The sequence below is a fragment of the Zootermopsis nevadensis genome, unplaced genomic scaffold (genome assembly GCF_977971745.1).
Source record: "Zootermopsis nevadensis isolate Lab colony 2312 unplaced genomic scaffold, Znev_1.0 Znev_ptg000016l, whole genome shotgun sequence".
NCBI classification, from domain to species: domain Eukaryota; kingdom Metazoa; phylum Arthropoda; class Insecta; order Blattodea; family Termopsidae; genus Zootermopsis; species Zootermopsis nevadensis.
Genome location: NW_028259148.1, coordinates 9,734,489 through 9,758,074, shown reverse-complemented (window position 1 = coordinate 9,758,074; position 23,586 = coordinate 9,734,489). Strand labels below are relative to the sequence as shown.

At 35.9% G+C, this 23,586-nt stretch overlaps 2 protein-coding genes across 3 annotated transcripts; both read right to left on the bottom strand.

Annotated features, from left to right (window-relative positions):
- Nucleotides 1–4,497: 4,497 nt before the first annotated feature.
- LOC110828664 (uncharacterized) lies at nucleotides 4,498–13,998 on the bottom strand. 2 transcript variants are annotated; one of them, XM_022061587.1, is made up of 5 exons: nucleotides 13,854–13,998; nucleotides 8,456–9,345; nucleotides 8,218–8,326; nucleotides 5,991–6,080; nucleotides 4,498–5,283 (listed from the first exon to the last, which is right to left on the bottom strand). In XM_022061587.1, exons 1-5 carry the CDS (start codon nucleotides 13,875–13,877, stop codon nucleotides 5,146–5,148), a joined length of 1,251 nt encoding a protein of 416 aa, XP_021917279.1. In that variant the 5' UTR covers nucleotides 13,878–13,998; the 3' UTR covers nucleotides 4,498–5,145. The 2 variants fall into 2 exon arrangements, with proteins under 2 accessions (XP_021917279.1, XP_021917280.1); XM_022061588.2 differs by having other exon boundaries at nucleotides 8,456–9,215; nucleotides 13,854–13,991.
- A 3,575-nt stretch (nucleotides 13,999–17,573) lies between these two features.
- Nucleotides 17,574–22,890, bottom strand: LOC110828666 (uncharacterized). The gene is made up of 3 exons (XM_022061589.2): nucleotides 22,827–22,890; nucleotides 20,528–20,614; nucleotides 17,574–20,072 (listed from the first exon to the last, which is right to left on the bottom strand). The coding sequence occupies exons 1-3, from the start codon at nucleotides 22,839–22,841 to the stop codon at nucleotides 19,131–19,133; spliced, it is 1,044 nt and encodes a 347-aa protein (XP_021917281.1). The 5' UTR covers nucleotides 22,842–22,890; the 3' UTR covers nucleotides 17,574–19,130.
- Between the last annotated feature and the right edge of the window lie 696 nt (nucleotides 22,891–23,586).

Here is a 23,586-nt window from a genome sequence, read left to right as displayed (position 1 = left end):
CCAAACATTCCTAACGGAATGTCAGTGACCTCATGTGTCTTACTGTGCAATTAGTCACTTTTAAAATCACTAAGATACGATGGTTGCCATGGTTCGCAGGGTTATCTTGATTAAAGATCTAAGGTCAGATAGTACGCATTGCGCCATATTGGTTATGCTGTGCTACATAATCATTCAGATGTTCAAATTTACATCGCAGTTGTTAATTTCGCTGGCTTCTCACCTCGTAGTCATGGGTTTAGCACCATGACAGTCGATGTGGGACCTAAATGGACCGCGTGCTACTGGATCAAACCTACCTGTCAATATTTTACCGATTTTTTTTCATTCCCATGTATCATCATCAGAGGCTGGAACAATCAGCCCAATTTAGCCTTCAGCACCAAAGTAATCTTACTTCACTACACTTTTATTATTATTCCATATATTCTCTATTTTACAGGATATTTACTTCCATGTACCCGAGACAAACCTTGTCCCTAAGGTACAGTGCAGCAGCTGTTTCCGCGTCTTTTCCAGCGTCTTTCGAATGATGTATGAAGATCCCAAAATGGCGGTCTTCTGCAGTTCCCTGATATCATGTTCGTCCGGGATGTTGGCCAAATATTTTCTGAGTGACCTGGAGACAGTTCCTGTTGCTCCTATAATTATTGGGATTACCTTTGTTTGCACTATCCACATTCTTTGTATTTCAATGAGAAGGTCCTTGTATTTCAAGATCTTCTCAGCTTCCTTCTTAATCACATTCCTGTCAGTCGGTATTGCTATGTCAATCAAGAGGCAAGTTCCGTTTTTGTTTCGGATTATAATATCTGGTTTATTATTTGGGATGGTTCTATCTGTTCTGACTTTTTGGTTCCATTAAGAGTTATTTGGCTATCTTGACTTGTCTCAACTGTCTTCGGGATGTGTTCATACCAATGTTTGTTTTCTAGCTTTACCCCAGCTTTCCTGCATATGTTAAAATGTCGTTTCATCAAATTGCTGACATAATCTGCATTTGCTGTCTGTACCTGTTTTAATATTTTGGCTGCATAATACTTATTGTTTAGCTCTTGGTCTTGTGCTATTATAATTTGACTTTAAGTTTTCCCTTCCAGATCTTCTTTTGTAAGCTACAAAAATTTGTCTTCTTATTATATTATTATTATCATCATCATCCTCTGTAAGTTATTATCTGTTTATGGATTCTTTACATTGTTGCCACAGTCAATTTATACACGCTAATTTCCATCGATTTTCAAGGGTTCGTTTTGTTTCTGAACTACATGTTTCGACTAAAAATGGTCATCATCAGGTTAATGTGTAGTTTGGTAGTGATTGCAAAATGAGCACTTACGAAACAGAGAGAATTGGTGTGCGTGAAAAGTAGGAATGTACAAAAATTATATCCCACTTTCGTTCCTTCAGGAAACCATTGTACCTGCTTCAAATTTTTTGACCATTTTCCAATTTTAACGATACTTGGTATCAGATTTGATGAATTGAAATCTGAAAGTAAGCACACGGGACTTGAGGTAATTGGTAAGAAAAATTAATAGAATGTTCTGTGTGTGAGTCACGAACTGTCTACCGTAGTTTCCGGGTGGGTTAGATTGCGCTGGTTTCCTTGGAAAGAATGCCAGCCGGGAACGAGGTGTGTTATGTAACCTGACTGGGTTATCTAGCCACTGCGTCCTGTTACTTCAAGCAAGTTACGCCCGTCCTCTGCCTACTACTATATACAGATTCAAACATTTGCATGTTACTTTATTTGCACATGCAGTTTGTCACGCAATACATACTGGACACAGACGTTTATGACAACTGCAGAATCACATCCAATAAAACTAAGTACAACTGAAGTAATTATGGCAGTAACAACTTTTGCCATCAACAGTATCCAGGTCACAAACAAACTTGTGTTTTAAATTACCAGTTTTATTACAGATGACATATTACTTAAAGTCTTTTATGAACTGATGCATAATATATGTTACTTTTGTTAATGTATGGCTACAGACTAACCAGTGACGTTGAAATAATTCATTAAATTAAACTTGTAACTTATCCGAATGCTCGAAAAAGTGCATTCCGTTCCAGAATACAAATTCACCACATGCGGGTTTTTTTCGACGTTCAAATACAGGTATTACATCGGCCTTGTCACGCAAAATAAATTTACGAATTTTGAAAATTAAAAAATCTTTTAAATTTTCAAAATTTGAAGACACCCACAACTTTAGAGTTCCACACTTTTTCTAAATTTAAGAATGAAGAAGAAAAACTTTATAATTCGCACATTCAAAATCCAGCATTTAGACATTTGTGTTAAAACATTTATCCTAACCTAAACTTCCTTAATCGAAACTGAACAAACCTAATATAATATGACTTAACCTACCCTAACGTACCTGACTTAACCAAACATAACCGAAACTAACATGTCATCGCAACCTAACCCATCCCAATAGAAATAGTCTTAACTTTCACGAACACACCGGTTGATTCCCAAAACACCAGAACGAACCACGATGGTAACTATTGCAAACAAACAAATTCCCGCTGTGGCCACCAGCTCGCAGCACCTCAGTATCAACCTTAAGACTGTACCCTTCCGTCAATTTGTATCACTAGTGGCCCAATTCCGCCCAGTGGTCCTCGGGTTTAATCGACTGGACGGACATACAGAAACTACCATCTCATAATTGCTTTCCTGATATGCACTTTGTGCAAAGAACACATAATAACCAACCTCATGAAAAATAAACAGTCGCTATATTTTTTCCCTCGTCATTGACAATCCGTGCAGAAGTCTGGAACATTAGCAACAAAATAAATAGATAATTATTTTACTGCATATAACGGTTTTTCGGCATATAAAAGCAATGCAAGGATTCAGTTTTGCACGATATGCGCATACAGATAAAATTAATGCACGCATTGAGTTTATCCCATACGAGGACGTACATTTAATAGTTGGTATCAGCTGTGGTGGTGTTACTGACTAAAGAATTTGTGTTGTTTTTATGAACGTTGGTATCACCGCTATTGTGGTGGTATCACTATCGTAAGGGTTGGTGTCGACATATGTTATGAATACTTTTAGTAGCTAACTCGATTGTGTTGCAAAGTTTGAAAGTCGTGTTTTCTTTTACGACATATTTATTAACTTGATCGGATTGTGATAAGGAGGTAACAAGAAAAGAAAATGTCTCTCTAAGTGCAACGTACATCTTGAACGTGATCAGAAATCCATACAGGCACTAGAACATTACTGGATGGAATGTTTGGAATCAGTTTCCTTTTCTGCCATTTCGATTAACATAATTTCATATCCAAATATTAGTCGCCATTATTACAACCTTATTTGAAAATCAGAAATGGTTTTGGATTGTGAAGGCTTATGGCTAGTTGCTCTTTCAACGCAGTAGCAGTAGTTTCTGTCGTTATTGTGTTTGGTCTGAAATGAGTGGCTGTTCATGTAGTATTTGAGGTTCTCACTGCAGTTGGTATTAAGGTAGTTGTGTTCTGGAGTGTATTCTGGTAGAAGTTAACCAACTTTTCAGATGTATTTTCTGCCTCTGTTCACACCACATGGGGTTACAACCAGCAGACAGCCATCATCAGTGGCTTTGATCTCATCTGTTTAAATAATGGAATATGTTTGTTTCTGTATTTGCTGATATTTCATAGATTGTTTAGCCTCATCTCATAAATATTTCTAATCTCAGTAAGCATAGCAAGAAGATTTCCGTCTTCTGGGTTGTTGCGCCGTGTAGTCTGGTCGATGCTAACCATCGTATCGACCAGACTACACGGCGCAACAACCCAGAAGACGGAAATCTTCATACTCACCGCTGTGAAAACCTCAAATCTTACAACCATAGCAAATCTTCAGAACTTTCAAACTGTATCCTAGTTTTCAGAATAGAGTGGAAGGATCTTAAAAACTATGTATATTATGTGGAATTCGTTAATTGTTTGTATAATAACACATTTATGAAGTATTCAGTTCCACAAAAAAAATATCCAGAGCAGAGAATGGTTTCCCATCCTTATTCTGGCTAGCTTCTTCTTTTAGAATATGTTTCAATTTATTAAATGTAATTACTGTAGCTGTACATTTGTTCCTGAGTATGTTTCAGAACAACTTAACTTTATATATCTGTACATTATGCACATAGTTTGTCTGCTGTAGCTATGTAATACTTTATTTTTCCCTTATTTTCTTAGCCCTTACTACTCTTAATTCAAGCTGTGATCACAATTATTTTTTTGGTTAAGTACAGTTCAGATTTGAGCTCTTTAGCTCTATAGGATAAGGTACAGTGGGAGAGGAGCTAGAATACGGGAAAATGACAGAATGAATTAACAGGATATTATTTTGCTGTTGTACTCATCTATTAAATGGCTGTCTGCAGTAACTAAAAGATTGTTAGTTACATTCCTGTCTTGTGATACCTGACAAAAATTAAAGGAACTCGGTATGTAGATTTTTCAAACAAAGCAAAGACAAACTTGGCAAATGCTTTTATTCTGAACAGCAAACACAGTTTTTCTAGGTAAACAAATGAGGCGGCAAAGACCCGCAACTGGGTTGTAGATCCAAGGAACAACAACAACAGCCATCTTCTGAGTTGCAATGCCATGTGGTCTGGTTGAAGATTACCAGCGTTTTCGGGGTCCTTGCCACCTACATCTTCAGGGTCATAATCGCCCTGATTGTTTACATTATCAGGGCAGTTATCACCGTGATGATGGAGGCAGCAAGACTTGTGTAACATTAGTAAACTTTTACCAGACCACATGACACTACAACCCAGAAGACTGCCATCTTTATGAGAAGCTAATAGTCTATAATGAATTCTTTTCAAGTTACCAGCCTTGTCTGATAGTTTAAAGGTAAAAACATCAATGTTTTGAGGACCGTCCTCGTCCTCAGGGTACTAAAGTGCCATCTTGGTCCTCGTCCTCAAGGTATTTCCATACCTTGAGTACAGGGATGTAGATGGTTCTAGAAACGGTATCTTCGCCTTTTAACCACCTGGCATGGCTGGTAGCCCAAGTAGAATTCAAGCTAATGTTGAAGAATTTTTTAACCCTAGCCAAAAGCAATTGTTACAAAACAAAGAGTTTAAAAGCATTGTTTATATATTTTTGCATTTATGTAACATGATCGCGGTTTAGATGATCAGCGAATTTTACTTTTTTAGACTTGTCTGTTATGGCCTCTGCTGCATTCTCTTTTTTAATTTTCGTAGCTGTACCTCCCCTCAGTGGGCTAGGATGCTCTCCAACCATCTGTTTTTAAAAAGGGAAATACAAACAATAAGTTTCAGTTCATTCTTCTTGCAGCATCATGCAAAAAAGCAAACACTGACCTAAAGTAAATTCCCCCCTCAACCTTTATGATGAATATCAGGTACGTTCAATTAAATCTTCTCCGGAAATCAGCCGCGTCAACTGGTTACCGTAGTAAACCGACGTTTCGGGAACCAACTCTGTCCCCATCATCAGGGTTCTGATGTGACATCAGAACCCTGATGATGAGGACAAAGTTTGTTCCCGAAACGTCGGTTTATTATGGTAACCGGTTGACGCAGCTGATTGCCTGAAAAGATTTTATTAATTTTACTCGCCGCGAAAGTCTTAAATCCTATATCAATTAATTTGTTTTTAAATAAGTTGAGTATTTTTGTGTTATTTTTTGTAACCCAAATTTAAAATCACAAAATATTAAAACATTCTAAATTTTTGTTTAAAGATGCCAACAGTTGATTAAGATTGAAAATATTGGTACATTGTTTGTCATCACTCTTATCTGATGAATCAAATAGTGAATTTTAAAAGGAAGATTACAGTTATGGGACCTGGCTCCGGATAATTAAATTTTAGGTTTTTTCTGAGCTTAGGGATATATACAGGTAATTTATTTGCCAGTTGAATGACGTGCTAACTGCTAAAGAAAGGCCTAGTACCATAGATTCGATTAATTAAATCGTTGGTACCTCTGCATAAGTTTTCACACGTTTTTTCAGAATAGGTTTTGTATATGATCTTGAAGCATAGGCAGCACTTGTTTCTGTAGTCTCGAAAATCTGTAACAAAACAAAAATAATTTCAATCCATCATGACTTCAATTTGTTTAAAAGTGTATGAGATGTATCTCCTGCAGTGGTGTTAAATGGGACATAGTCAGTCATGAGAAATGTAAAGACAGAAATAGCTCTGGGGTCAGTCTTATTATGACCTCTAACAAATTAATCACAAATTCACTACCCATCAGTATTTCTTATTGCTGTTAATATAAGCCTTGTTATAGAAAACATGATTCAAGAATTTGTTTCAGTTTCATCTTTTGTGAGGCAATTTCAAGTCAGAACCATAGTTTGGATTCTCAATGTTTATATAGTTATTAGTATGTTAAGTTCAAGAATAATTGGTATATAAATAAGCTGTCATATTGAACAAGTTCTTACACTTTGCAAATGACTTTATAACATATTTCAGATGTCTACCATCAGCATAGATACTTATTTTGATATTAAATGTGCAATCCCTTATGAGCTTGAATATAACCATTCTTCCATCATGCATAATTTTATAAAGCTGTTTCTTATTTTTATTTGTACCCTCAGTTTCATATGACCCTACATATGTAAATTTATAAGGTTGAGGTCTGTTCACCCTTATGGTCAAGTCTTCAGTTCCCTATGGCCAATGCAATTATTAAGTTACTGATATTTAAGTAACTGCGTCACTTGTCATTTGAAATATGGAAGCGTCCCATCATGCTGTAGGAATATACGTAACTACATTCTAAAAAGTGGGGCAAATCATTCCGCAGAAGTAAGTCAAAATTGACGTATAAGATAGGTTATGGTTATTGTTCTTATTGAACTGGAGAATCTGGAAAACTGACAAACTTTGACTCTAGAACTAAAATTTAAATCCACTTCGCCATATTCCAACGTAATGCAAATGATCGGTTCGCCAAATCAAAACATGTCACAACTTACTGTCAGGCAACTAAGAACATTTTACAGCTTCAAGCCCTGTAACAGTAACTGCATATTTTAGAAGCATATGTTTATTAAGAATCTAATAAATTTAGATTATGAAGATTGGAACTGATTCAGAACAGAATTGAATTGTAGGATTTTCTGAGCATAGAGATTAAATTCATGATTTTGGACTGGTTTATTAATAATAATATATTTGGTTTAGAACTATATACAGAGATCTGTGGCCGCCTAACAACAGGTTTTCACGGCCACAGTCCTTACATACGTAGCACTATTCGCACTACTGCTTACTACAACTATTCACTAATGCTACTCTACATGACTATTCCTTAATCCCTAATACTATTTACATAACTCTTTCTTATTGTGCCTTCTACCCCAGTGGCAGTTCTAAATTCCTAATTTTGACCTGTCTTTTACATCTTACCTTGTACAGAAATTTCCCTACATCCCTGACCTCCGTGTCATTCGTAGTGCTTAAAATTTTCTTGAAGGCCAACTCTTCACCAACGGTGAACCACTTGTTCCTCAGGAGCTATTCCCTTCACCTCCCGGTTTCCGTACACTTTAATAGTATGTGAATCTCGCTTTCTGTCGCCCCACATAAAGGGCATATTTTTCCATCTATGCCCCCCCTCATCCCTCTCAGCTTCCAAATGCCCGCTCTGAACCATGCCCATCCCTCCCTCTCCACCCTCGTACAACAACCAGTGTAACCCTGTCTACCCCACCCTGATTTCATCTCCCCGTACAACGCCAAAGATCTCTTTTCTCTAATTTTAGCAAAAACAATTCATGATTTAGTAAATAGATGTTATGTCACTTAGTTGGTTAAATTGCTAAGTGATTAAGAAAGGTGTTGTGCCATGGATTTGGGTAATTAACTGTTTACTACCTCAGTATTTTCGGTCTCTTATTGTTGAATCTCTGAAGATTCTTCTATAACTGCTAATCTGCAGACATCAGTTTTAAGGATTTTTTTCATTTATAGATTGGGGCTTACTGAGCTTAGCTTTCAACTTGTCATGATAATCTTCAACATCATTAAAGATTATCATGACAAGTTGAAAGCTAAGCTCAGTAAGCTCCAATCTATAACTGCTAATCTGCAGACATCAGTTTTAAGGATTTTTTTCATTTATAGATTGGGGCTTACTGAGCTTAGCTTAGCTTTCAACTTGTCATGATAATCTTCAACATCATTTAGTACCTTGGTATTTTCTGTCTCCTCGCATTGATTCAGAGAAGATTCTTCTACTGTTGCTAATCCGCAGGTAACAGTTTTCTCTTCAGTGGAAACTGCTGGCATCATATCTGAGCTATAAGAAAACCACATAACACAGATTTATAATTAGGTAATTTTATTGTAAGAAGCACGAGATTACATTTTGAAATCAAATGGAATTGTATAATATTGAAACAGATTTAATAGGGGAAAAAATAATTACCTCTGAAGATGTTTTCTGTTTTCTGCTTCACTTTCCATCTTGATTTTATCAAAGTTATCTTTGACTGTTGACTGAAGGTGAAAACTTGGCTGTGAGTTAAAATTCTTTAATTTGGTAAGTTCTTCAATGTCACTGAGTAATTTTAAAACTGTCTCTCTTTCAGCATTAAGTTCTGTGGTGAGATTAGAAATTTCTTCATCTTTTTCTCGTATTTCTGCTTCAAGTGTTGCATTATAAGCAAGTAAGTTTTGTGATAAATTATTTTCATGTTTCAGCTCTGCCGTCATTTCCAGTTTCTGTGCTTCAGCATCTTGTATACATTGAATCAGTGTGTTCTGAATAGATTGATAGCAGGCCTTCATTTTTAACTTTTCCCCATTATGCCATTGACACTGTTGTTTTAGAATACTACGTTTCCATTTTTCTGCAGTTAAGTCTGCTTCGTAAAATTCTGCAGAACTTTTCAGTTCTGCATAAAGCATATCATTTTCCGTATGGAGTTTGGCAATTGTGTTCTGGTCCTCCTGATTTACTCGTCTCAGTTCTTCATAGTTCCGTTTCAATTCCTCCTCTGAATGTACATTCAAATCCGTTTCTGATTCTTTTATTTTCTGTTCAGATCTTGTACTGCAGTTATTTATTCTCTCAGTAAATTTGACTGTAAGCTCATCCATTTGTGACTGTAGCATTTCTAACTGTTTTCTGAGCATAGTAGCCAGTTTATACGTTCCAAGGATATTCTCTTGTTCATGGTCTGCAACTGAAATTTCTGGTAAGTCTCGATTCTCTTTCTGCAGGTCTGTGTTTTTAATTGATTTTTCTAATTTTTGACTCATTTCAGTTTGAGGAAGTGAACTCACTTGTTCAATTATACTTTCGGACTGATTTGACTGAAAAAGAAAATTATGCATTAGTAATATTATAAAATTATATAACAAGAAGTTCTGGAAGAAAACGTAAGAAGCCTGTATTCCCTTGGTTGTCTGTGACGCTAAAAAGAACTATAATAAATAAACAGTTACAATGTTAAATGATCTATTTGTGTGCATCATTTCAATTAGAGCAAATTCTTACTATTTTAAACTTGTCAGATATAATCGCACACTGCTGCATTATTTGTAATCCCTGACATGCAAACCGTACTGTAAGCTGAATATGTATGTATGTTAATGATTTGTCTATATACAAAATTTCAAATTCCTTGCTTCAGCACTTCATTACTTATCACCATCAAACTGGAAGCTAAATGACAATTTCAGGCCGTTTTCATGTTATTTACATTCTACAAAAGATTACCTCAAGAAAACTTGCTTTTTTGCTCAAAGATCTAATGACACAAATTTTCAGAAAACTAGCAGTCAAGCTGCAGTAAGTGTTATGCACACCTCAGAAGTTTGCATGAATATTGTGTTTGTCGGTAGAGACATTTATTCGTAAAAGTTTGATAAAAATCTTTCCATTGATTCGAACGTTCCTGGAGAAATGGCTGACACACAAATGTGTGCCACATTTTACAAAAAAGTGTTGGATTAGATATACACAGAATTTTCATACGTTTTCTTGCACCTTGGCATTCTAAATGCTCTTAGATATAAAAATACCGTACATATATCAACATGATTTTTGGTATAACCAAATTAACAATTTAAAGCCTTTGGTGCGTATAATGAATCCAACAGAACAGCATTTTAAGTGTCAATTCTTATTATTTAAATCTCAGTTATTCCATGTGTGAGTCTATTATGCCCGCTGACCTCAGGTCTGTATTTATGGTCGTGCCAGACCCGATTTAACACATAACCGCTTCCTATCAAATCATAAATGTGACTACGCAGTCATTAACTGGAGTAGAGAGGCCAGCTCTACGTTTTAGACGATTATTAAACCCTTGTACAAATAAACTCAGGAGAATGGTTAGGCCCCACAATAGAGAAATCTCAGTGCCTGTGCGGTAATCGAACCCCATCCGACCACTCCTTAGTCCATTGAGTGCGAGACGACGAGTTATAGCTGGAACAGTCTGTCTCATTGTGCTAAGGGCGATGTGATTTGTGTAACAAACTCGACCGATTGCACCCTACATGACGTAATGTCTTATGTAATTTGCTATACTGATATTTATTTCAATTTAACATGCGCATGTTGATTGAAAGGATGTTTATGAAACGGTGCAATTTGAAGAGTGTGTTTTCGTTTATGCAGTCTTTCCACCATTGTTAGTGTGCAATAAACACGGAATTCCGATAGTAAGTATTAAAGCCTACGTACAGTTTTGTAGTCGTACAAATCTTGTGCTGTCAGTTTTACATTTAGATAGTTTAATTCAATTCTATAATGCAATTTAAGGATGTTGTTATGGGTTGTGACATCATGTCAACTTGTAGGTAGGCACCAACCTTTCAGAGGAACATATTGTCTCCATCTTCAGGGTCAGCATTTTCAGATGGTCTGATCGGATATGTTATTGTGGACTATGTTGTCTGGTGGTAAAATATTGACTTCATTACAGGGCATATCTGAATCAGTTTAAGGGATAGACGAAAATGATGACCAGGTCGTGGCGTTCCTTGTCAATGTATTGGCAAATGAATGCTCATTACACAGGTATGTGTTGATAAATTTATATATTTTATTTCACAACGAAAAAATACGCTGGACCTAACGTCTTTGTCAAGTGGATAGCTCTCCTGCTTCGTATTTGGGTAGTCCCGGGTTTAAATCTCGGCCCGGAGACCGGCTATCTGACTGGGGTTTTAATGGTTTTTCTCATTCCCTCCGGGCATGTGCCGGGATAGTACCTTAAATCAGGCCACGACCGCTTCCTTCGCATCCTTTCCATAATTCACTATCATAGTCTCATTCGAAGCTACATGGTCTGAGCCAGCGACTGAAAAAGCGTCCTTAAATAAATTATAAATAAATACACTGGCGTTTGTTTCGATCCACTAAACACTCATATTTCTGGTACACAACTTAACGGAGTGTCGTAATTATTGTCACGAAGCACTGTCACCTCGTTGTCAGATTACTGTTCGCATGTTTAATCCCGTTACGGTGCTATCAGAAACTGCCACTCCGATCTGCCCGTGGTTTTACGGAACTAAACTTATTGCCGCTGGTCATTAATTTTGTAATATCGATTGTTGTGATGATAATGCTACCCGCCCCATTTCATTGCTACAAAGCAAGAATCTTAATCTGTCCTCTGTCTGGACTCGAACTGGCTACACACAGTACAGTCCTCCTCGCGTATTAACATAAAAATGGGCCTACCGGCGACAACACCACTAACCCGATTAAAGTTTTAACAATTCTACGTGCATTATGATTTAATCGAGCAACATCGTGATTTAAACCCATTAAAATAACTGCCCGTTGCTTCAATATACACTGCTGTTCACTTTATTTTACATAGACTAGAGCAGAACGCTCCCTTCGGAGCTCCTTTCGTCTATCAGTTTCTTTTCGGAGCTCCTTATCTGTTTATTCGGCATACCAACACAACAATGCCGAGTAAACAAATATATAAGGTGACATTGTTTGATGACGTAATTGCTTGGCTACAAATTGACGACGACGACAAATCACAAATTTTTATAGTAGAAATACTGTAATTTTCATGTACTAGTAACAATTACATTTTTAAAGCAATAATTTATTTCTTATAGTGTCAATCCTTCAAATTCCTAACTATTAATTCATATTAGTGTTATATAAAATAAATAAATCTACGCACTACATAAATCATTTATTCCAATGTTGCTCGGAAACACTGATGAACGTCCCATTTAGTTGATGATACAACAGGACACGTTTCCCACAAGCATTTGCATATGTCCGATAGTAGCTGTTATGTGATATTGTAGTCTGTGTTCCACAAATAAATTGCCTAAAGATACCTATAATTTAAAGTTTCAAGGACGCATTCTCATTTGTTAGTTCGTTTCACAGAGCGCTTGTTACAGGGAAACAAGAAACTTTCATATAAAGTTGACTCAGTGAACTCGAGGTTGCTTTTACTTACTGTTGATTAATATAACGAATATTTTTAATTTTCCTTTTAAAATTATTAGTGTATTTAAAAACTCTCTCAGAACTATGTATTATAGGCCTATAGCGTCGAATGCTTAAGATACCGATAATTGAAGTTCCTCCACACTCCGGATATTAATCCCATAGAAAATCTCTGGTGACTTTTGGGGAGAAAAATAATTAGGAAATACAAATGTTTGTAAATACACGTGGTCGGTGAAAATTTGAAGAAGGAATATGATAAAATAGGCCAAGAAGTGGCTAGCAACCTTGTGAATTCCAATAAACAAACTAACTAACTCCCTGGTAGCAGAACCCTCAGGTTCAACACAACAAATCTAGAAGTCTTATTGTCTATATGCCAATAAAACTTAAGGCCAAGTACTAAATTTGTTTATTTTCAAGAAAATTTAATAATTTTGTTGTAATTTGTATATTTATGAGTACTTTTTGGACTTGAATGTAATGTTTTTCATCCGGCTTTTTCTTGTGAGGTTTGCCAGTAATGTGTTATGTCCCCTGAGTAGGTTAAGGGCCTATTGCAGGGTAAGTCCGGTGGTGGGGCTGCCACCTTTATGCCTCTGGACTTGCATGTTTTCTGTAGGGGTATGCTCCCTTATCCGATGGCTTCCAGTTTTAAGGCGCTGGAAGTTCGCCTGCACCCTTTCCCGTCTGCTACTGTGTTAAACACTGCATTGCCCAGGGGTCACGACGTGGATGTGGGAGTAGGACTTGTCAACAAAGCATAATAAACAATGTGTTTAAACCGCAGAAAACTTTAAAGAAAATCAGATTAAAATTATACAACTCTAGCTCTCCCTACTCTTTTATACGGCAGTGAAAATTGGACAATCAGAGCAGCAGAAGTGAAATACATGATAAAAACAGCAGGTTACAATTGGATGGATTACAAAACTAATACAGAAATTGTAGAGGACTTGAAAATAGTTCCAGAATTAGAAAAAATAGAAAATTATAAAACAAAATATTTTGAACATGTAGACAGAATGGCAAGAAACAGGTTGTCCAAAATTTTAAGAAATTATGTACCAAAAGGAAGAAGAAGTCGAGGAAGACATCTGAAGAGGCTTTTGGAAAAGTGAAACCGTAACAGGCCAACAAATGGCCTAACTCCATGAAAGCTTCATGATGACGATGTAACGTTTTTTTTTAATTTTATTTATGACAAGTTACGATATTTTTGACGTTTTATTTACTCTTCGCCAGTAAATGTTTTTTATAGATGCATCCTTAATTTAAATTTTGTCGATGCAATAAAAAGGAACAACCTAAAAATATGTTGTGTGAATACATTTTACCCACTGTTTATATATCACTCACTGAACGCAAGATTGATTTTACTTACTGTTGTGGATTGCGACATTTCCATATATAAACCCTGATCCCTTAGTTTCGACGTGGCAGAAGGTTCAGTTTCTGTTGTGCTTTGACGACGATCCGAACTCTGGAAGCTTCCAAACGTTGAATACTTGATCGGGCAGTTTATTACGTTACTATAGATACGCAAACAATGAGTCTGATGACATTAGACTTTATGTTGCTAGGCAATGTGTCGACGTCAACAAATACCAATAAAATATAACAATAAAACAAATTCACAACTGGCAAAGAAGCTTTAACAAAGTTGATGTATCAAGAAATGTAAAGATTTCGAATTACTTTTCTCAATATGTGCCCCGTTTATTAGCCATCTGAAGCCGAAGATCGTCTAAATATTATCTGAGAATTCAATCCGTACCGCAAGGAAAACACTACACTCAATCGGTTAATGCCGTTTAAGAAAATGATCTCTGTTTACCCTGAGAATCATACGAAACCCACAAATACATAATGAAGGGTTATTAATCGTAAAAGCAGGTGGTACACATACCACGACTCTTAAGGTTCTATCCGTTTCATCAAGATTTTCGGCTACTAAACATTCCTTGTCGTTTTAAGCATTCGAATTTATAATTGTTTACTGGAATATTCAATTGCAATCAATTTTTGCCGTAAATAACAAAAGTCAGTCATTTACGGCAGTAATTGATTGCAATTGACTATTCCAGTAAACAATTAGAAATTCGAATTTGGACCTAAGAGAGAAGACGATGGGGCATGGAGAAAACTGCATAATGATGAGCTTAAAAATCTGTGCTCCTCCCCCAGTATTGTCAGGGTGATTAAGTCGAGAAGAATGATGGACTGGGCATGTAGCACGCATTGATGGGACAAGAGGTGTGTACCAGATATTGGTTGGGAAACCTGAAGGGAAGAGACCGCTGGGGAGACCTAGACGTAGATAGGAGGATAATCTCAGACGGGATCTGTGGGGGATAGGAGTTGAAGGAGACTGGATTTTGTTGGCCCAGGACAGATCGTTGGAGGGATTTGGTTAATTCGGTGATGAAAATTCGGGTTCGGTAAGCCATCTAGTTAGTTAGTTAGTTAGTTAGGCAATGCGTCGCTGATTGTTCGGTTTATCCATCAGAGAGTGAAGTTACGTAAGAGTGTTTACGTTGTTAAGCGATACGTCACAGTTTTGTTGATGTTTACCCAATTTATATTAAGATTTTTTTGCTTCTTGCATCTTCATCAACTCCTGTTGATTATTGCGTTCCGTTTAAAATTACACTCATATATATTATTTTTGTTTCCTAATGTATGATACATGATTTCAGTGTGTTCCTATTGTTGGTAAAATTAAAAACAATTTTTCTATCACCCATAGATTTGTAAAAATTAAAAAACGTTTTAATTACGGGTAATTATGGCTAGTGTTTAAAGAATTGTTTTGTTCATTCCTGCCTGTCCTATTTGGCTTTTTTATTTAACTGTACGTCATTAAAGAATAACATATAACTTAGAAGTTATATGTTTTATCTGCAAGTCAGAGTTTGCTGCAGAAGAATACAAATATTTCGATCTTTCGTTACCGGCAAAAATATTTTGGTAAAAGTTTTGATTCAGCGGGTGATTTGATATACTGTAGAGACATTCGTTGATTCGTTGAAGCATAGTCTAAAATCAGTTCCTTACACTGACAACAAACATTCCTTCATACCAATTACGTAGTGCACGTGAAGGAAAGTTACAAAAACTTGAAAAACCTGCTTGTCAAAATTAACTACGAGCATTGTGTTGGAACGTATATGGTGACTTGAGAATTATGGTGTTCTTGTTAGGCATGAAATTAGGATACACTTAGTACAGTTGCTTTATTTGAAAATGGGATAGCCTAGCCAAGGACAAGCAGTATTCGGTGAAACATTTGAAAAAACTTCAGAAACTGGCCCCAGGTGAAAATGTTGTTCAGAATCCCTTAGTTGATGTTTTGAATGTATTTTTACCCCCACTCCATATAAAACTTGGTTTAGTCAAAAATGTTGGTAAAGCTATGAAGAAGGATGGCCCTGCTTTTTATATCTGCAGCAGAAATTCCCCCCAATTCAGTGAGGCAAAGATAAAAAAAGGAATATTTGTTGACCCAAAAATAAGGAAACTTGCAAAAGATTCTGTTTTGAATAAAGTTTAACTAGCAGCTTTGACATCATTCAAAGATGTATACAGCAATTTCTTGGGAAACAATAAAGCAGATAGCTACCAGAAAGTCGTGGAGACTCTTCCAGTTATATGAAGCAATGGAGTTGCAACGTGTCACTAAAAATTCACTTCGACATTTTAATTTTTTCCCCACAAAATTTCGGTGTAGTTAGTGATGAAACTAACAGTTTATTTTGTACTTTGCCTAGGTATTTTATAAAATGCCTCAGATTCTTTAGGAAAAGTATATAACAAAGAAGTTTCTATAATACGATTTGTACAGTTTTATTTTATCATTTATATTTGCAAAAATTTAATATAAAACATTTTTTTAATTCTCAAAACTTTTGTTATGTTCAGCTTCAGTAGCTTGATGTTTTCTCGACTGTCTTGACAGCTTACCCAATCGACTTTGATTGATTTTAATTTACACAACCAAACAATATTAACATATGGGCGACAATGAATTCTTTGCACGCGTCGCAGACATGGCCAAGAGGAAGAGTCCATTATTTTGTGCGAGTAGGTGAAGTCGGTTGTTGTTCAGTCCGTCTCATAGTTCCAACATTGAATCCAGCATCCTATAGACCGCCAAGGCATTCTATACATTGCCGGATTTCATAAATTGCCTGTAACATATACATGGGAATTAAAGGGTTCAGTATTTTTTCTTACATCTTCATGACTTCCATAATGTGCCATTACTCACAGATCCTACGACCAGTGACAGAATGAAGTAATGAGGAAAGTAGTGGGTGGACATTGAGGTGTTGCGATCTGGTGGCCATAGGAGGAATTTGTTTCTTGGTAATAGTTAACGTGGTTAACCATTGACGACTACGATTATGCGTTCTTTGAATGTTTACCGTGGATTGTATTGATTGATGCAAGCGGCAATCAGCCGAAGTATTCGTGTTTTTGTTGGTGCAGTTTTGTTTAGAAGAGGTTAGGTAGGACACGCTAGTTTCGGTTATGTAGGTAAAGTCGAGTCCGTTACGTGAAGTTGAGACATTTTATATATAAATATATATATATATATATTTATATATATTTATTTAATCAAACACAAACATGACGCATATAAGATACAAATTGAGACATTTTAGTTTGTTAGATTTGTTTACTTACAGTTAAGGAAGTTTAGGATATGATAGATGTTTAAATATGGCTTTTGAATGTGAGAATCATAATTTTTTTAATTTTGGATTTTGAAATTTCGATTTTTTTGAAAATTTAGAAAATGTAGAAATTTTTAAACTTTTAAATTTATTTCGCCGTACAAGGTAGATGCATAACCTTTAAATGCACGTTGCGAAGAACGAATGTGTGTATATTTCGATATGGAAACCGAATACCACAGACCACCATATGAATAATATGTACACATGCACCACCAGTGTTAGTATATAAAAAATGGATCGAATACAATGTGAAAATATAAAATACTGGCATTGATAAAGGACAGTAATCCGTCAAGAACCCTCTGTGTTGTTCACGCGTACTCGACACAGCATAATTAATGGGCATTCCAAAATTCAACACAAACTCTTAACACATTTATTTGTATCAAACGTTATTAAAATATTATACATTTTCGAAAACATGATTAACAAATACAGCCTCATCCAGAAGTTTCCGATGAAAGCGAATTAGAATATTCTCCAGAAGGAAAATGTTTCATGCCCCTTCAGCCATGTTGATGAGATATAAGGTTTATTAGTAATTCCAAGCTTGAGAAAGGTTACTGTGGCTTTATACAATAACCAACAGTGACATTACATCTAGAATGAAAGAATCCATTAATTACATTATTGTTCATGATCCCATTAAGTAATATGAAATTGTATTTGTTACCCTTGTGTGGCATGTTGCATAGCTCTGTTCAGAAGTTAATAGTCGTTTATCTAGTCGACAAATTACCCGCCTTATAAGGAACCCGAAAGTCCGTTGCATGTTTCTTCTGTCTATTACATCCTGTTCCATCTACACTCAGACAATGTAGATGTTTCTTCTCTTCAGATTTTCCTACTAAACTTCTGTTTTAATTTCTTTTCTTTTCCATGCTCCGCTAAGATTAATTTCTAATTTAATATTCTTGATAACTTTAGGTGACAAATACAAATTGATGCTTCTTATTGAGTAGTTTTGTGCACGTTCTTATCACGTGCTCAATTATTACCAGTTACTGTCCTCCTGTTCTCGAACACCCTGGAACTATTTGGTTTTTAGGGAGCCATTATCAAACATTTTATTCCTTACGGTGGGACCCAGTTTCCCCTCGCATACGAAAGAGGTAAAATTATAGGTCCCTCTTTCTTAGTTGCAACATAGATTTTTGGTGGAAACAGAAAAGTTTCATAGCCCAATGGAAGCATCTATATACCCCGAATTAAATCTATTTTCAAGTTATTTGTGAATGTAAATTTGATTTGTTACTGGGTCTGTGTATGCTAGTTAGACAGGCCCCTGCAGCAAAAAATAAGTTTGGTTTTGAAGACATTGGGCAAATATCGTACGTAAATTTTGAATCTCGTAGAAGTAATGCGTTGAGGCGTGGACTTGATTGAGATTGGTTCAGGACAGTGTCCATGCGTGACCCTTTTTTTAACAGTAACAAAATTTGGCTTTGCATAAACAAGGAGATATTTCTTGGCAGGCAAATTATTATTTTATCGTGGACTTTGTTCCCGTGTTTTTATTTTATAAATATGTGTGTTACTTAAGAATACAGTAAGATTTAAAGACAATATTTGCGATATATGTCACTGAACTAATTTGGAAACACGTTTCTTTAAAGGAATGTTTGCCTTACCAACGAATTTCAAGGAATACATTCGTTCCGTACAACAAAGAATCAGCTTATAGCAATAAAGCAAGAGGTTTGCCTTATAAGAGTTGCATTTTAACACATAGTGTGTAGTTTGACACTCGGGGCTGCAGTCGAAATATGAAACAGATCCCCAAGTATCATAACTTTATTACTGGTGTAAGTACCGAGACGTTTGATTTTTTTAATCTGCTGCAAATGATTATCCCACGTATCACAGAATTGCACCAAAAGTACCAACATACTTAGTTTCCGATTTATTGGCATTATCAATCAGAGTTCTTCAACTATAACTTGAACGTTACACTTGCATTTTCCCTTCGAGACTAACACATTCTTTACACTTTCATTCGTTTCTTCTTTTAGCTTATGCTTGCCTAACCCGTCGTCTTCGGTTTCCATTCCCTCTTTTGTCTCTGTTTCTTCAATTGTACTATCTTCTTCCTTCTTAACATACCCATTCGTTTCATCTCTTATATCATGTTCTACAAACTCGTCGTCTGCAGTTTCCATTTCTTCTTTCGCCTCTCTTTCATCAATTGTATATTCTTCCTCCTTTCGTCCTCCTTCGTCTTCTCCGTTTCCCTTTCTGTCATCGGTGTTCTCTTTCTCTTCCGTCGTTTCGTGTCTTTCACGCTTGGGGTCATATTTACTACGTTGCATATACTTCTTCATTTGAGGATAAAGGTAATGTCTTATTCTTCCGTCTCTGTCGAGTACCAGATATTGACCTTCTGTAGGCATCCTTAAGGCGTTACTTAAGCTGACCTCTATTTCAGATTCCGACGTCTTCTCTGTTACTGTCCATTTAACTTTCGCTTCCTCTTCTGCTACGTCTTCTTCAGCATACCTTGTGTCATCCGTCCCATCATCTAGTACTTTCGTTTCTTCAAGCTTCTTTACTCCAACCTCACCCACTTTCTGTCCTGTCTCCTCGTATCCATCAATCGCTCGTCCTTCTGCTATCGTTTCCTTCACCTCTACTTCTCCATTATCACTGTTCCCTTCCTCCTCGTCCGCTTCCATCTCCTCCACGACTTCTTCCTGTTCTGGATGCTTCGTGACAGGGATAGGGTGATCCTCGTTCTTGTCTGCATAACGGTGAAGGTGCACAACTGCGTCTATTTTGAGTACGATGTGCTCTTCTTGTTGTAGCTGGTTCTCGATGCCCAGGTCGCCTTCCACACCGTGTCTCAACTTATCAGACGGATGCGCCTACAAATATAAAAAACGTTACTTAAGATCAGCAACACAGCATTTGTTTGGCGTATTGATATTGTCGTTTATTTTAATAACAAAACTTCCTTCCTCTAGCCCTATATAAATCTCTGCAGCTTCCAGTATCGTCACTTTATCCCATGAAGGCGGTGTGTATTTTTATTTCTGAAACATTGGCATCTACCTTCGTGGCTACACTGTGCCAAGTCCTAGATGATAATCATCGTCCTACCTAACCTGAATATGTGAAATCTTACGTAAGAACTCATCTTAAGGAGTTTTATTATGTACATGCTGTTGCTAGTCTGGTTATTATCTGAATGGACTCATGTTATAACATGGCAATGCATTGGGGTTGGTACAGAACCTCAGTACTTTTGACTACGTACAAGGGGATGTAGTCTTTGTCACAACTACAATAATATACAGGAACGGTAAGAGGCCATACTTACAAAAACTTTCTCCTCGCTGTGTTCATCTGCTCGCAGAAAATCCTGTGCAGTGGTTGACAGGAATAATATGGCGAGGATAGAGGTCAACTGCGCAGAAACGAAATATATGACAGATAAAACGTGTACATTTTAAATATCATATAATTAAGTTGATTATATTTTGTTTAACACTACTTTCAAAAGTAGTAACCTAAAATGTTAACATACCTTGCAGACCTATTTAAGCGTTATTTCATGTAACTATAAACATAACCTCTTTCTGTTAATGAGGCAATAAAACATTAATTGAGCACATAATGCAACAAACTATTTGACATTACAAGAACTTGTAGGAAAACTAGTAATTTACTTGACGGAATTACTTGTAATTTTCTTCTCCCGAAATATTTCACAGGCTCCTTGAATGATGCTCTTGTTCCAGTGAAATCAGGAAATACTCATAGAATTTTGATTTTGAACGAGGTTTCTTGAAAGACGAGAATCGAATGATTCTATTATAAAGAACCTTAAGACATAAGAAAGGCGTATGAGATTTTGGTTCAGAAACGCCTTAGAATGCAATTATTTGGTAGATCGTCCGGGATATTTTCAGTGGTCGTTGACGTATTCCGCTTTCAAATGGTCGATATTCTAGAAGTTGCTCTGTATGTGTACACACTCACATACACTTATTACATTCCATGGATCCACATATGACACGGCAATAGGATTCGGAATAAAGAAGTCATAAAACAATTCTTTTAATATGATACTAAGCTAATATATTTCCGATTGGGTCCAGGCAGATTCCTAAAATGTATTCATTTGTTCTGCAGTCTAATAATCTCAGCAAATCCATCCCTGCTGTATTTCGTCCTGCTAAATCCCTCTGATTCATTGACCAGATTTCGTAGTTATTGAAAAGCTTAGGTTTAAAATAAAATGTTATGCCAATGTAATTGATTGTTTATCGGATGGTTCCGAAGTTAGGTGGAACATGCTTTCAGTTAGATCTATGTTTCATGTCAGCAACACTGACACACTCAAATAAGTTTATTTTGTCTATTTTTTCTCTATAATAAAGTATGGAATAATTATGGAGGTAATTCATCTAACAGAAAAACGAGTTTAACTTTACAAAATAGATTTTTTATAATAATAGATGGTGTCAAACCTAGAAATTCACGTTAAGGAACTTCACTGTGAATAACCTAGAACATTTTCAGATAAATTCCGCTGTACACACTCTTAAGACGAGGAATAAATATCAGCTTCATAGACCAATTGCCAATCTCTCATACTTTCAGATATGTAGTGTCTATACTCACACCAAAAATTTCAGCAGTTTACCATCTAGTCTTACGAAAGAAGTCACAATTTGAAGTAACATAAAAGATACTTAAGTCACACTTGTTTTATTCTGTTTATAAATTCCGAGTACTTGAAGGTGGCAATGTTTTTAAAGGTTTTCTTGCCTTTATATAGTATAAATGGGTAGTATAATTTATTTTCTGTAAACGAGTGGATTTCTTTGAAACGCTTTATTACTTTGTCTGAAATCTTTGTTTATTCTATGTAAAAATTTTATAATAGTTTTAATTGCTCTTGTTTATATATATTGTATTCTTATGACTTATTCCACATATTGTTTCTGACTAACGTATGGACCCAAGGAATGTAATACGCGTGAGTAATTATGAAAATAAACTTTCAGAAATTAGAGACGAATACAAAGATTTGAGTGAGAGGCATGGAAGTGTACATAAAATTTCATGGTATTAAGACGAGCCTTAAGAAAATACACCATATATATATATTATATGGATGTGCAGTAGACTGTGTGTTTTTAACTACCGGAATAAAATACTCCAAATTATGGTCTCGTTCTGTTTGCATTTCCTCGCCGTATTCAGAAAACCGAAAATCATTAACACAATTTTCTTTACCAGAATGGATTGGGCGTACGAGTTTTGTATCAATTTGTCACTTTGCGTGAGTCTGTAATATTGATTGGTTATAATCGTCTTTCGGGTCATTTTAAAGTTAACACCCAAAGACATGTAACATTAAGGCATATTAGACTATGCAACGCCCCCGACATTGTCCACACACTTGATAAAAATACTACAGACCTTCTGTGAAAGAAAATTTGTTCTGTCTGCTCGTGATATACGAAAACATTCCAAGAATATGTTTTAAGGACAAATATATTTCTCTATATTGATAGTGAAATTGTAAAATTGTAAAAAATGACGTTTCAATATTATATGAACTTTGTTACCAAGAAATGTAATATGTTCCACATAAACACACCACTTACTTTAAGAAGAGCCATTGCACTGCTAGTGATGATCTGGTAGCAGTAGAACTGAGAGACTATGACTCTATGTACATACTTTTTGGGTTGTGGTTGAATGGTTGATTGTCAAAGAATTTAAATTGTGGAGAATTGTCATTCATACGAGGTTCCGTTCACTTTAATTTCAAAGAGCAGGGAACTTGCAGGGAAACTAATTGGCAGCTAGGGAAATTTTCCCTTAATATGTGGACACCAAAAAGTTAAATATCGTGTTTATATTAGTACATCCTTTTAAATATTTAAATGCAATGCACACTCCTACAGTTTTTGTCATTAAGATTCATCTTAATATTGTCATAAAATATTCAAAATTGCTTCCATTCGGAATAATATGAATTATGATACTTCTGATAATATAATCATAAACATCGATCAAGCGCACATGCATACACCTGGGAAGTAAAATTTTCTAATTAATCATGACTCAGATTCTCTTAATTTTCCATATTTGGCCCACACATTTTATTCTTCTCCTACCATCTCAATTTCTACTTCGTGAACGAAGGAATTTTTAAATTCACAACTTGATTAATGTTACTTCTATGAAATTTTTAAAACTTTTACAAATTCTACGTTCATTTGTTACGGTTTAGTGGTTACCACTAATTGCTTTTTTTTTTCAGGAAGAGTCGGTTTGAAAGGTCAGTCCAGAGACCGCCTCTCTTGATACGGGCATTTATATTTTTTCTCTCTCAAGGCGTACTTTGGGATTGCCTTATAT